This window comes from Stigmatopora argus, chromosome 15 (genome assembly GCF_051989625.1).
Source record: "Stigmatopora argus isolate UIUO_Sarg chromosome 15, RoL_Sarg_1.0, whole genome shotgun sequence".
Taxonomy (NCBI): Eukaryota; Metazoa; Chordata; class Actinopteri; order Syngnathiformes; family Syngnathidae; genus Stigmatopora; species Stigmatopora argus.
Genome location: NC_135401.1, coordinates 7,987,323 through 8,001,629, shown reverse-complemented (window position 1 = coordinate 8,001,629; position 14,307 = coordinate 7,987,323). Strand labels below are relative to the sequence as shown.

At 39.9% G+C, this 14,307-nt stretch overlaps 1 protein-coding gene across 2 annotated transcripts in view; it reads right to left on the bottom strand.

Annotated features, from left to right (window-relative positions):
* Positions 1-643: 643 nt before the first annotated feature.
* fancm (FA complementation group M) overlaps positions 644-14,307 on the bottom strand; it is a 32,384-nt gene continuing 18,720 nt past the window's right edge. The window contains exons 13-24 of one of the 2 annotated variants that reach the window (XM_077621266.1): positions 13,744-13,908; positions 7,302-8,667; positions 6,421-6,512; positions 6,086-6,151; positions 5,902-6,000; positions 5,598-5,763; positions 5,376-5,482; positions 4,687-5,090; positions 4,507-4,600; positions 3,464-3,788; positions 3,070-3,367; positions 644-2,212 (exon numbers count right to left, since the gene is read on the bottom strand). In XM_077621266.1, coding sequence (XP_077477392.1) covers positions 2,098-2,212; positions 3,070-3,367; positions 3,464-3,788; positions 4,507-4,600; positions 4,687-5,090; positions 5,376-5,482; positions 5,598-5,763; positions 5,902-6,000; positions 6,086-6,151; positions 6,421-6,512; positions 7,302-8,667; positions 13,744-13,908 — 3,297 coding nt within the window. In that variant the 3' untranslated portion in view covers positions 644-2,097. Of the gene's footprint in view, positions 2,213-3,069; positions 3,368-3,463; positions 3,789-4,506; positions 4,601-4,686; positions 5,091-5,375; positions 5,483-5,597; positions 5,764-5,901; positions 6,001-6,085; positions 6,152-6,420; positions 6,513-7,301; positions 8,668-8,966; positions 9,114-13,743; positions 13,909-14,307 lie in introns of those variants that run through there. The other variant, XM_077621267.1, reaches the window with a different exon arrangement.

Sequence of the window (14,307 nt, the reverse complement as noted above, 5' to 3'; positions counted from 1 at the left end):
ATATTTAGACCAATATTACTGTGGAAAAAAATGTTACAATGATCCAGTTATTGCCCCAAGTAATTTTACGGTGCTGAATCTAGATCTTATCAGTTTTTTTTTTCAAGTGGGTATATAGATAGCACTTCCAAGTCACAATATGTAACTAAATAATTAGGCCATCTTTTAGACCAACAATAGGGACAATGTGTTCCAATACAAATATCAACATTTGACAATCGAATAAAAAATGATATGAAACAATGCATAGAACTGAAAAGTTAAACTAGTATTGATGAAAAATGTATGAAGAATCTGTATACCATGCCATTTATATAAGAATATCAAACACCTAGAAAACAAATGGAAAAAAACTGAGCGCAGCTTTAGGGAATGTATGTCAATAATACATTTAAAAAAATATTGGTCAGCATATTTTTCTAACCCTGCTTCAAATTTCCATTAAGATCCTGAGAAAGTGCCAGCTGCAGATTTTTCTGCTTGATATACTGCCAAAGAGTTAGCCTTTGTATGACTTAAATATAATTAAAGTTCATCACATGCATTTTAAAATATTCAATGGTGGAATTGTAGTAAACCGAAGATTCTCGTACACGATATATTCCTGGTTTGTGTAAACAGGCTGTAAGGCACCACCACTTTTTTTACTGGATACTACTTATTGTTACCATTTAACTTTAAAAAAATAGCGCTTCATGTGATGAAACATGAATTGGGCATCATCAGTTTACAGTTAAAGCATATATATTTTTTAATTTCTCCAGACCACGTGGGGGCACTGTTGCCAAGGGCCCAGGTTCATGATGCAGAATCATTTCATTTTAAGAAAGTCTTCCCACTGACATGCTATATAAGTACCTTCCTTAAAATAATTAAATAAATATTGTTAACTGACAGGTCAATAAAATGTTCAAACAAAACATTCAAAGGCGAGAGGGAGAGAGAAAAGAAAATATCTGCTGATAATGCTTTTGATTTATCAATAGTTGTTTATGCGTCATTGCTATTGTCTTGCACCAGAGCTGTTATTCTATCAAAATGGAGGGGGAAATAAAAACTTTAATGGGCTTCCATGTTTTTCTTATATATAAACTACTGGTTCTCTTATTCCGATTAAATCCTTAGTTTTTGCTTAAATGTTATAATTTAGCAGGTATTCATAAGAATTCTGTTATTTTTGCAAGGCATTGCAATATTTAAAGTATGATTACAAAAAAATAACTGAGTTGTGATTGAATATCCAATAAATATTTAGTTACTTAATGTACCCATGTATACAATATTGTTCTACTTAAACCCACTCAGAAAGCCTAATTCTTCAACATTTTCTTGAGGGTTTTTTTATTGCAATAATTACATTCTTTAGTATCTGATTCATAGTAATGAGGGAGGAGTTCAGTACTACAACTTGAATTACCTTTTAAGGAACCAATCATCGTAAGAATAACTACTACGTGTATGTGAGTCAGTATAAATTTAGGCCAACATGTTTTCAAATCTTCATGAAGAATGTGTCAATTATTGCATAGTAAACCAGGATCATTTATTCATCTCAAATAACAAGACATTTGTAAAATATGACTGTGTCATGTCTGTTGTATCACTTAATTTTATATCTGAGTATAATATTTGAGTTATTTGACCGACAGAAGAATTCTATTTTCTGATCACGATGTTATACTGGAAAGCAACAATATAAAACTAAACCAAAAGCATACCACATATGAATCCAAAAACATAATAGACACCATAAATAAAATAGATGCCAATTAGCTCTTAGAATCAAACAGTAGCTTAAACAAACAGTTTTTCTGACTATACTTATCATTGATTGGGATTTACATTCAAATGCTGCAAACATAATTTTCTTCTCCCAATACTCACAATTTTGTGCAACGCATTGAGTTTGCAACAATAAGAGAATTCTCAATAAAATAAATAATGACGTCCCTTAATAAATAAATCAAACTCAAACATATACGTGCCAAGCTTTTATCCGGACAGAGCTTGTGATACAAGCAACTAATCACTTTGTGAGTCCCGAAGCAGCAAAAAAAAGAAAAATACCTTGAGGGAATCATACCCTGAGTTTGTGCGTTACCGTCTTTCCCGCTCCATCAATGAGGCGTCGCAGTTGTAGTGTAGGAAGCGGTAGATCTCCTCAGCCTTGGGCCGACCCATGCCACCTCCACGCTGCAAGCTTTCCACCGAGCTGCACACCCAAACAGAGTTTGTTTTGAGCGGTTCTGAACTAGACTGGGCTAACTTTACTTTTGCTCCATCTAACATAATTAGGAAAAGAGGCCCATCTTTTCAATTGTCTTCACCTCTATCCACACACAGTGGTACCTCGACATACGATCTTAATCAGTTCCGGGACATAGATTGTATGTCGAACTTTTCGTAACTCGAGCGAACCCATTGGAATGAACTAAAAACAAATTAATTCGTTCCAACGCTCTGAAAAAACAATAATGAAGGTACAGTGGTACCTCGTGATACAACAGCTCGTCATACAACATGCTCGAAAATTTCGATTGAATAATTCGCTCGCGATACAATTAACATTTCGAGATGCGACGAAGCCAGGTGGCCATGACATGAGAGGCTGTTTATCATTGTAGTGTCTTTTTTTGCCACATCTCTTTCGTGTATAACTACTATATCTACGAGGACTGAACGATTTATTCAGACTAGTTTCGACCAGGAAACGCACAACGCGCATGCGCGGGCAAAAAGAAGGCTTTCTGGGTAATGAAGTATACTCGTGCACACAACACCAATAGCCAATGGCACCCTTTCTCAGAATAAAACTTCATTACCCACAATCAATACGTGGGAAGCTCAGCTATTGCATTTCTTGTTATTCTTTCTTTCTCGAATTGTGGATGTACTAAAATGGGGTCGGGTTAGGTGACGGGAGAATATGAAATAAATGTAATGCTCTGCTCACGTTTTTTCCGTCACTGTTGCAAAGGATGATCAGTTGAGGCTAAAACAGCAAGTATCGCATTTGGCCAAAATGATCCATTTTTTGTTTCAATCTGACGTGAAATGCTAAATATTCACCTGTTGACAAGCTGAGCGACCGATCCAAAGCGTTGGCTCATGTTCAGCGCGTGGACGTAGTTGATGGCGGGAAGACTCAGGTAGAGTTGCAATGCTTGCAGCCCGTGCGTACCGCTCTGCTTCGAGGAAGGTGGGGCGATCCCCTGACCTTTGCGCCGTTCCAGTTGCGCCAGCTCGGCCAGCAAAGCGGCGCTCTGCTCTGGGCCGTCGCTCCACAGGAGGCGCACTCGGGCCTCCACCAGCGCCGCCAGCGTACTGTCGTAGCAGCGGGTGCGCTGGAAAGGACGTGACGATTCACCTAAGACACACAAACAGTGTTGTATTCTTAGCCTTGATTTTTTTCATAGCAATAGCTACGTGCCATGTTTGAAGGACGGCGCGTGACGTGACTGACCGGGCCTGGTTCTGTCCTTCTCCACGATCAAACAGAGACGCTCGAAGCGCTCCTGCACGCTGTTCAATCTCTCAGTTAGTCGCTTCCGGTTGTGCGTCGACGCCAGGTCCGACTGAACATGCCTCTCTACGGCCAAACGGCCGCTGACGGCAAAGTAGCTACCGTCCAAAGAGCACACGTGGACGGTGGCTCCGTGGCGCTGCCGTAGGCTGCTCACGAGTTCCACGCTGTTTACGAGGCAGCGGCCGTCCACTAGGATGCACACAGGATGCTCCATGATGGATGGACCCGCCGTGACAGGATGTAGGATGATGGGTGAAGTCTCCTGGATGGTGGCCAACTACAGTTATGTTTTCATTCCCACCCAATGCCAAACAATGATAATTAGGAAGACTCCATTTTGAGAGTAACATGGCCTAGTTGACAATCGTGGCCGGACGTTTGGTCGCCGGACTTTTGGTCGCCGGACGTTTGGTCGCGGACGTTTGGTCGCCCGGACCCAAACAACCGGCGACCAAACATCCGGTGACCAAAAGTCTGGCGACAAAACAAGGTAAAACAACACGGTCTACGCATCAATAAAAGCCAACAATGGCCCTGAGCAGTTTCACTGAGCGGACGTGTGAGTGTATAAGAGTTTGTATGTATACATGCGTTGTCCCTTTAAGAAGCTACGTCAGTCAGGGTCTTAACAAGTTCTCCAACAAAACACAATAAAAGTACGGGAAATTTGGAGCTTTTCTTTAGCCTAATAATTAATAAGGCATTAAGTATGACTAAATAATAATTCGTAGTTTGTATTTAGGGAATTTGAGCAACAATTTTAAATGGTAATTATCAATAACCTTCCGGGCGACCAAAAGTCCGGCGACCAAACGGCCGAGTACCGTTGACAATAACAAGAGAAATACAAATGACATGATAAAAACTACTTGTTTGAAGTTTTACTTCTCACATTTTAACACTAGGATGAGAATATGAAAACAGGCATGGTATAGTTTCCTTAGAGGTAGTTCTTCAAAATATTTTATTTTCATTTGTACCTGAGGCTGTTGCTTGGATGCATCACGTGACGTTGAGGTATCAAAGTCCAGCTGGTCAGAAATCTCATGTAGTTTTTCAATCCTCTGATGACTCCTGCAGAAGAAAGAAAGCATTACACAAGTTGTTCCGTGCTGAATGCATTAATCCAGACAAATGATCCTTAAAATGTTGGATGTTACCTCTGTTCCCTCATTTCCCTGCCAAGGACGGACACCTTGGATGCAATATTTGAAGAAGAGGAAGCGGATGATGAGGCTTGCTGCAAAAACTTGATGGGCTTTGAGGTTTTCAAACCATCTGCTCCCTCATCTTCCTCACTTGAATCTATCATACGGAGAACACGGCCACGCTTGCTCCTCGACTTGGCCCGACATCCGACTCCTCTCGCGGAAGCAGCGTTTTTTTCTCTGGCTTTGTGCAAGAAGACACGCCGTCTGGTGGCGTACTGTCTCCTTCCATCCACGTCCGAGGCCTCCGGCATCAGCTCAACAGCTTCCTCAGAGCTCCCCTCTTCCTCCTCCTCCTCTTCTTGGCTGCCCACCACAAAACTGTCTTCTTTATAAGTGTGGTCTTGCTCAGGAACCTGTAAACAAAAGTGTAAGCAAATGGTGTGACCTGTTCCGGCGAGATTTAACGGCAGAATTGATGCCACTTGTTTTAAATGTCATTAGGTAAACGCACCCACTTAGTAGTTTAGTGTCTCTACCTAGTAGCACGATTGTTTTCGTTATCCAACCGTACTCTTTTGTCAAAGGCATCCTGAATTTCATTTCCGCGGCAAGCTGAGTTATTTAAAGTTACATGCCGAATTGTTGTCAAGAGAAGACCCTTGGTTTATGGTACACAAGTAAGTAGGCAGTAGTACTACCTGGGAAAATATATCAGTGTTGTGATGGCTTTTGTAGGACATCTTGAACTTTCCATGGATGGCTGGGCTTTTTACAGACTTCAAGTATATCCCCTGCATCTCGGAATCTGATGAAAATCAACAGACCGCGGACTCAGAGGGGTTAAAATAATGAGGCAAAGTGTTTACTAATGAACTAATGGTCAGGTGTCAAACTAGCTAGCTAGCAACTGTGTACGCTACCAGTCAGTCCCTGAGAGAGGTGTGTATTGTCCACCACGAAGCCATCAAGAGAGCGGTTCTGCTCATCTCCGTCTTCTTCATCGGATGAAACCGACGTTCCCTCCTCGTTCTCAGACAGTGCCGCTTCCTCATCCAGGAAATGACGTCCCTTTTGGCATTTGTTATGCTTCAGGAGATAAACAGACATAGGGATAAAATGCCAAGGGTGACACAGGTGACAATTACAAACATGACATTCAAGAAAGAAAAGCTGCCATTTGAGACTGGGGAGATTTGATTCTTATCACGCAAATGTGAGTAACACCTTGGTCCTGATACGGTTGACTGGCTGCATCATTTTTCTGTGTGCAAGCACACGCTCGGGCTGAAAATCGTCATCATCGTCTGCTTCTGTTGTGTCAGACTGGAGACGAGGGACGGAAGGGTCAGCTGGTGGTGACGGTTTGAATGTGTTGACATCATCATACGGCTAATGAAACCAATCTCACCATGATGATTGCAGTCGCATGTTTCCTCCTTACAAGCGGCGAGTCTGCATCTGAGAGGATCTTTGACTTGAAAACACACATTTTGTATGTGTCGGTTAGTAAAAAGCCATCAAAAGTACCTGTGTTGCCAGATGACTGTGTCGCATTGTAATTTTGTTTGCACAAAAGCATTCAAAGTCCTCATTCTTAGATGCCTGTTGCTGTGACAACTAGATTTTTCCTAATGACAGCCCGAATGGTCCGAATTGCAAACGTCACTGCTGATTTGGCCGTTACATGAACAGCATGTTCTATTGATCAGAGAGGCATTGTGTGTCTGTGTGTGTGTCTCTCACCACTGCTTCTGGAGATGACAGACAATTGACCTTGTTAGTATGTCTTCTTTTATGGCCAACAACGTCTTCATCGCTGTCTATTGTGCACTCAGCTGAAAGAAATTGCAAAAATGTTCACATTTGGAATGCCGACCTAATAAAAGCTTCACAATCGACCGCTAAAATAAGTGTAAAAAGGGAACTAAAAATAACAGCAACACAACACTTTTGCATTTTGCTTAAGAACGTTTTTGCGTAAACATGACCTGAGCTCAAAAAGCAAAAAAAAGCTCCAATGGATGCCACCACTACCATGCTTAACATGTAATGTGCGCTTTATCGTGTGCGGTCGATTGGTCGCGGTCTTTTGGTCGCCCGGATCGCGACAATGGGCGACCAAAAGACCGGCGACCAAAAGACCGCGACCAAAAGACCGGCGACAAAACAAGGTAAAACAACACGGTCTACGCATCAATAAAAGCCAACAATGACCCTGAGCAGTTTCACTGAGTGGACGTGTGAGTATATAAGAGTTTGTATGTACATGCGTTGTCCCTTTAAGAAGCTACGTCAGTCAGGGTCTTAACAAGTTCTCCAACAAAAAACAATAAAAGTCTGGGAAATTTGGAGCTTTTCTTTAGCCTAATAATTAATAGGGCTTTAAGTATGACTAAATAGTAATTCTCTTTTTGTATTTAGGGAATTTGAGCAACGATTTAAATGGTAATTATCAATAACCTTCCGGGCGACCAAAAGACCGGCGACCAAAAGATCGGCGACCAAAAGACCGGCAACCAATCGACCGTGTACCGCGCTTTATGGTTGGAAAGCGCCACAAACATCTTTAACAATAACAAAGTGCAGTTTATGCTTGAGAAATCAGGGATCATTGATAAACAAACCTTGATGAAGTTCAGGTTCTGGCACAATGGAACACTCCGCTTGCGCTTCCACTACCGACTTTGAACGATCTTCCGGTCGTCTTCGTTTCAGAGTATTGAGCGAGAGGCGAACGGCACGAGTTTCGGTAGAACACTGTGACGCCAACGGGACCACCTTCGACGTCAATGGCGACTTCTGCTCCGAGAGCCTCTGAGACCTGAAAAATCTGGACTGTGTGCCGTGAGAAGGCGTAACAAGCTTGTGAAAGCTATGAGAGGTTGACGGAATGGATGCACATGATAAGGCCTCCTCTTTTTTGACCCGCTTGAGTGTAGCGTTCAATGAAACGGCGTCTTCATCGTCCTCAGAATCCTCTAAGGAAAAGCCAAGGTCAAAATTGACAGCAAAACTGTTAAAGGATTCCGTACTTTTTGAAACTGGAGGACATTCGTTCCCTTTTTGCTTTGACATCCTTTTGCCATTTGGCGATGGAGGTCTCATTCCTACGTCACACGTTTCTGAGTGCATTTTGTTGTTAGAGATGTCCTTCACATTGGGAGAAGCAGTGGGCGTGACTCCGTCTTTGGGAGTACGGCAGTCCGGAATGGTGATATCCAGGAAAGCTTCGTCATCGCTAAACAGGTCCATGCTTTTGTCTATCTGCTCGTCGTCCCACTCAATCGTATTCGGGTCCTCCACCGGTTCATTTTCTTTAGCAACATTTTGCTGGTGGTTTTTAGTTTTCTTATTTGTACCTTTGTCCTCAAAGAGCTCCTCCCAGGTTGGACTTATCTTATCTTCTGGAGTCACATTTAATGGCGCCATACTCTCATCATCATCATCATCTACATCCAATGTAAAGCTAACTTTGAATGGTTGAAGAGATTCATCCAGAGGAGGAGAAGTCGAGTCAACCACGAGCGTGTCCAAATCCAACAAAGGCGGAGGTGATTTACTCAAGAGTTCGGCAACGTTGGCCAAGATGGCTCTCAGGTTCTCGTCTGTACTTAGGATGCCCGAATGGAGAGGACAGGCTTCCCATTTGGGGAGATAGAACATATCCTTGAGTTCAACATCATCTTCATTGTCCCGTTTAATCAGCACCTCCTGAGGGCTAGGGCAATCTACTTTAAGGGCATCGTCAGAGATAACGACAACCTCATCATTGTTTAATTCAGGTGAAACGGAGCATTGTTCAGCAGGCTTTCGTTTTTTAAGGAGTTTTCGTATAGTGTTTGATTCCTCATTCTTTTCTTGGCGTTCCAAACTAGTTGACGATTGCCTACCACTTTTGGAGCGCTTGTTTTTCTTAATCTTGGTTAAATTGCCACCTGCTTCAGCTTTATTGAGGTAAAAAGATAGTTCCCGCTCGTATGCGCAGTCCTCCTGCGAAGAAGAACATGGAAATGCGGTCAAAGTCTGGACTTTCAAATTCTATTTTATTTTATTTTATTACCACACTGTCAATCAACAGTGTCGTCATACGTCTCACAGTTATCTAACCAGGAAATTGAAAAAGTAGCATACTATATTGGATGAAGGTTCAAATGTTTGGAAAGTATTCTTTACACAATGCTCAATTTCCGTCTTGTTGCGGAATAAGATTTAAAATGTGGAACAAAGAAGGCAAATACAGAAGCACAAAGTCGTTGCCAAAAATCTGTCTGGCTCGCAAAGCATACGACCTGGAATTAATCTGCCGGGAGTGGCACCCTGCTCTGGGGCAGCGGGGTGCCAATAAACCAGTAAGCAGAAGAAGGAAGCTGCCCATGGAGACAACAGAGCAAATGAAAGCTGGGCTTGAAAAGGTGAGCGCATAAGTGTGGTCATTTCTAAAACAAAAAAATGAGATAATCATATCCCACTTCCTGTTTGGAAAAATATATTTGTAATCACAGTTGAGTATGTTTTGCACAAGCACAAAGAATAAACAAACATGCACTGGGTTATAAGTCACATTTTGGGGTGAACTTATTTTTGTCAGGACGAAAAGACAAAAAACATACTACATTATATCAATGTCAATCAAATTGAGACCAATAAGCTAAATTTATTCTGATTGGATTGGATAACTTTATTCATCCCGTATTCAGGAAAATACATTTTAGACATAAATAGATAGGTAATAAATAAGTTAATAAATAAATATGTCAAATCTCAAGTTGTTCAGATGACTATAGCCAGAATAATGCAAAAACTCTCGATTTCACTCTAAACATTGCTTTGCCACGTAAGTCTTTGTCTTCAAAACCACCTCTGCACAACTTCGCCAACTCTGACAATAGAAAGCACCCACGGGGTGGCCTACTTACTGTTCACAATTTGTGGGGGAAAAACAAAATTTCTGCCTATTAGTTGCAGACCCAACAAAACCATAAAAATATGTGCAAATTATAGTCCATAAACTAGAGTACTAATAGTCATAAATATGGCCAATACACATTGTGTGGAGAAGAGGATAGAGTATCGATTCTCATTAAGTATGCATTGCGGTAGTCATAGAGAACAATGTACCTTGTTCCCTCCATTAGAATCAAATATAAAGAGATTTTTTCTCTCTCTTCATGTATAAATCTAGAAATTATTAGCTAATGTACTGAGGTGTGAGTGAAACTTTCGTAATGGCCATCCTCTAACAAGTTTAACATGATCGCATACAAGTTTGAATCTCTGCCCATTGAGGCACTTTTATAGATGGAACAAAATGTAATTTCTGATGCTTGTGTAACTCTGTAAAGTATGTGAGGCAGCAGTATGCCAACCACACTGCATACCATATACCATTTACCACACCTTCCCCTTGCACCTTGTTTAATGATAGTTCATTTCTACAACAAAACCAATCATTGGAACTAACTACGGTGGCATGTAGTAAATAGAGTTGATTTATGTAAAAGATTGATGAATTTCTCTGGGTTACCCATTTCCCTGCCACATCTCAAAAACATACATGGCAGGATGGTTGAACACTCTAAATTGCCCCTAGCTATGAGTGTGATTCGTTGTCTCCTTGTGCCCTGCGATTGGCTGACCACAGATTCAGCATGTCCCCTGCATCCGACTCAAAGTCAGCTGGGATAGGCTCCAGCACCCCCCACAACCCTTGCGAGGATACGCGGGCTGGAAAATGAATGAATGAATAGGTACAAATTTCATGCTAACAAGCGAAGATTTTAGGACAATTTTATGACCCTATCCTATACATATGTTAATGACACAATGCCAAAACTTTGCTATTGACAAATAATTCTATAAGAATACATAGTTTAATAGTTTGATAGGTGTTTTTGCAGTCTCCTGCTTTTTCAAACCCCATCTAGGTCATCACAACCTGCCCCAGATCCAGCTTCCTGGCTTTATGTAACACTTGGCAGGATTACATAATCACAGACAAGGAGGCCCGTCTGTCTGCATGGCCTGCATTTCTTCATCACAAAGAGCAACGTGACAACAAGTGGTGGAAACACAGCTTGCGACACTGTCTTGACTTGGCCAAACAAAAAACTCGCTTCAAAAGACTATGGAAAAATGACCTACGCAGGCTTTTAGAAAAGGAGGGAGTAAAGTGTGTCAGCGGGATTTAAACGGTGAAATTGGAAAGTTGGGAGCATTTTCTATGACCACCTGTGTTTCTGGAGCAATAGGTCAGAAGGCCTCTACGAAATCCAACTACCGAAGTAAGCCGCAGCTTAAGTTATCCTAGCGGGGGATACGGCTTGCGGAATGGACAACAAATAGTCGCAAAAATGGAAGGCTGTTGAATTGTGGGTCTTCAAGTGGTTGAATAAATACTTTATAGGAATTGCAGAGAATCACAAAGTATTATATTCTCACAATAAATCATCTGAAAATTGCCTTTGAATTTACATGACAACGGCCTATTTTTTTTTTGCATTGAGAACGTTTTAAAGGAAAAAACCTCATTAAGGCCTTGACCACATATACATTCACAAACGTTTTGGCCAATCATTCTAACAGAAACACACATTTTAGGCACTATTTTTTTTAAACCGTAAAACCTTTTTGTCACCTTCCATTCAACATGGACTGTTAAATTCAAATATTTCAAGTTCTCCACAGAAAAGACACTTTACAATACAAGTATTGGTATTGTGCATTACAAATTGCAGATGTCCTCCATTATTGTTCAGACAATGACCCAATGTACTCAAAGAATTTAGTGGAAAAATTGGTCAGGAATGTTGATCTTGATAGCATTTAAAAAATATTTGGATTTGTTGGCTGCACATGAAGTAATTCCGCCAAGTTTGGCTAGTTCTATTAGTATTATTTTTGGATCCAGTGAACATGAAGGCTATTGTGGTTCATCAAACACAATTATTTGTGATCTGAATTTTTCTGTTACAATTAACCATAATCCTTGCTGCCTAATTTGAATTCCAAGGAATTCATGCAGCCAAGTTCTCAACCAATGGAATTCCATCCATTTATGGTCCTATTCCACTTCAAACTATCTTGCCTGGTCGAGCAAACATTAGATTCCACTCATTGACTTATTAGCTCTTTAAACTGATTATGTGCCAAATGAACAAAAGTCGGCTATCTCTGTGAACCACACTAGAAATTTGATCTAAATTTAACTGCAGAAATCAAGGGTCTTCAAAACAAGTGGTTTTTAAATTTCAACTGGCCAATTTAAAAAAATAAATAATCAAAGGTAATTTGTGTAGCCTCCATTTTTTAGTCGATAGGAGATAACAGTGAAAACCTGCTGTGGTTTTTCAGTTTTTAAAGCTGCATATGCAATGTGCACATTTAACCATATCAGATTCTGAGAAACACACACCTAGTGACCGATAAGACAGAAACACAAAGAACAGGGAAGTGTTATAGAATGACAGTAGAGTGTAAATCATCAGCTGTCAGGCTCTTTAACAAAAAAATGTGTTAATACCTACCGTATGCATGCATGTACATCTATTTGTATGTATGTATATATGTGCTTATATATGTGCATGTACACGCATGTGTATATGTATGTATATATATGTATATATATATGTATATATATATATGTATATATATGTATATATATATACATATATATATATATATATATATATATATATATATATATATATATATATATATTTTTTTTCAGCAACACGCTTATTTATTATATATTTATCTATTAACTTACTTATTACTTATCTATTTATGTCTAAAATGTCTTTTCCTGTGTCTGTATTCTCACCCTCTTGCTACTGTGACAACGAAATTTCCCGAATACGGGATGAATAAAGTTATCCAATCCAATCCAATAAAAACACATCAGATTCAAAGTTAGACCCTCAAAGTGGTTGAATTTAATTTTTCAAACATTTCTTGGTGTTGTCAGCAAAAATCACATGCATGGTTAGAAGAGAAGCATATTTATATGAATGAAATACTAGCTTTTTTCATTTGTTTGTTTGTATTGGCATTCCAGGCTCAGAAACCAGTTTAAAAGTCTGACCTTTATGATTGTAAAACATGGAAATTCACTAAATTTCAAAATCTCTCCCTCAAATTGAAAATCACAGCTTTGCACCTTTATAGTGTCTCTATGAAAATAATCACCAAGATAGAGTTGAACCAATTCATTGTACACTCCTTATTATGTTTTGGCAGATGGTTTCCCTCGCTTCGAACCCTTTTCTAGCCAAATCTCATGGAAGCGAAACCAGAGGTTGGTTTTATCGTAACATCTGACCCAAATTAAAGGATTTGGAGCCGTGCACCATTTTTATCAATGCTTCAATCTTCTGATATGTAAGCGCAATTGGAGATACTCTTAGTGTTTAAACAAACATCAGGTGGTGAGTAACAAAGCAACCATGTGATTACATTACCGACTGTTATGGGATGTGTGGACAAGACTGATGCATGTAAGGAGCATATAAAAATGAAAACATTCTCAAGCCTGTTGGGAGTTTTGTCATTTAAGACAGTAATTTTGACTCATGACAAATTTGAGAAATTCTGACGCATTTGCCGTGTATTTTTAAAATGTGGAATAATGAATAAATCTGTGAACACAAAGCATACATTTGTCCCAAAAGAGAAGTTGTTTGCTTGAGGGAAATAAACAGGGATATCAGGCAAGATATAAATGAATCATTATTAATGAGTGAGCAAAATCATGACGTAGAAAAACGGCTGAACTTGTTTGTCATGTCAAGAATTCGCCTTTTGGGTTGAAAGAATGACTGCAGTTACTTAACCCAAATTCAATTCGTATGTTGTGATGAAGCTCAGCTGATTCCTTTTAAGAAAAAGAGTGTTTCATAAAAATTACAACTGCAAGTCTAACTCCACAAACTAGCTTACTTGTTTTGTAAAAGGGGATAAGATTTTTTTTAATGGATTCTCTGTGTTTTCAATGTATAATGATTCATTTTTAAAACCTTTGCCAGACTTAATGTATCACTCTGTGCAGGTGTATATTAGACAAAATCTCACCTTGTTTTCTTCACGCATGTCGTCGACGAGTTGCATCACTTTAATATAATGCTGGCAGCGCAGGGAGTGATCCACGACATGAGTTGGAAGCTCTCGATGTTGCCAGTGCCTCCATTCCCAAAGAGAAAGTTCTCTGACAGGTACGCCATCTTTGGGAATGTCATCCTTTAAAAGATAAAATTATTTAGTTTATTTTCACTTACAAAAAACAACAATACAATGAGCAAGCTCTTGCTCGTTTTGTGTTTTTGCTGCTTTTTTTATTGCATTTTGGTATGTATTTAGTTTTTTACCTAGTTCTACAATGTCTTGTGTGTCTTGTGTCTGTCTTGCTACTGCAACCAAGAAATTTCCCGAATACGGGATGAAATAAAGTTCTAACCTAACCTAAGGCAAGAATGTGAAAAAGAAAAGATTTGACCTTAATAAGGCCTCTCATTGAACTCATTGCTTTCCAATGACAGTGATAGGCTGGCAGCAAATATCCACTGTCAGAACTCCAAGTCATAATGGATTAAACTCTACAGCCATCAATGGCACTGACGCATTAACAGCCACAGTCAC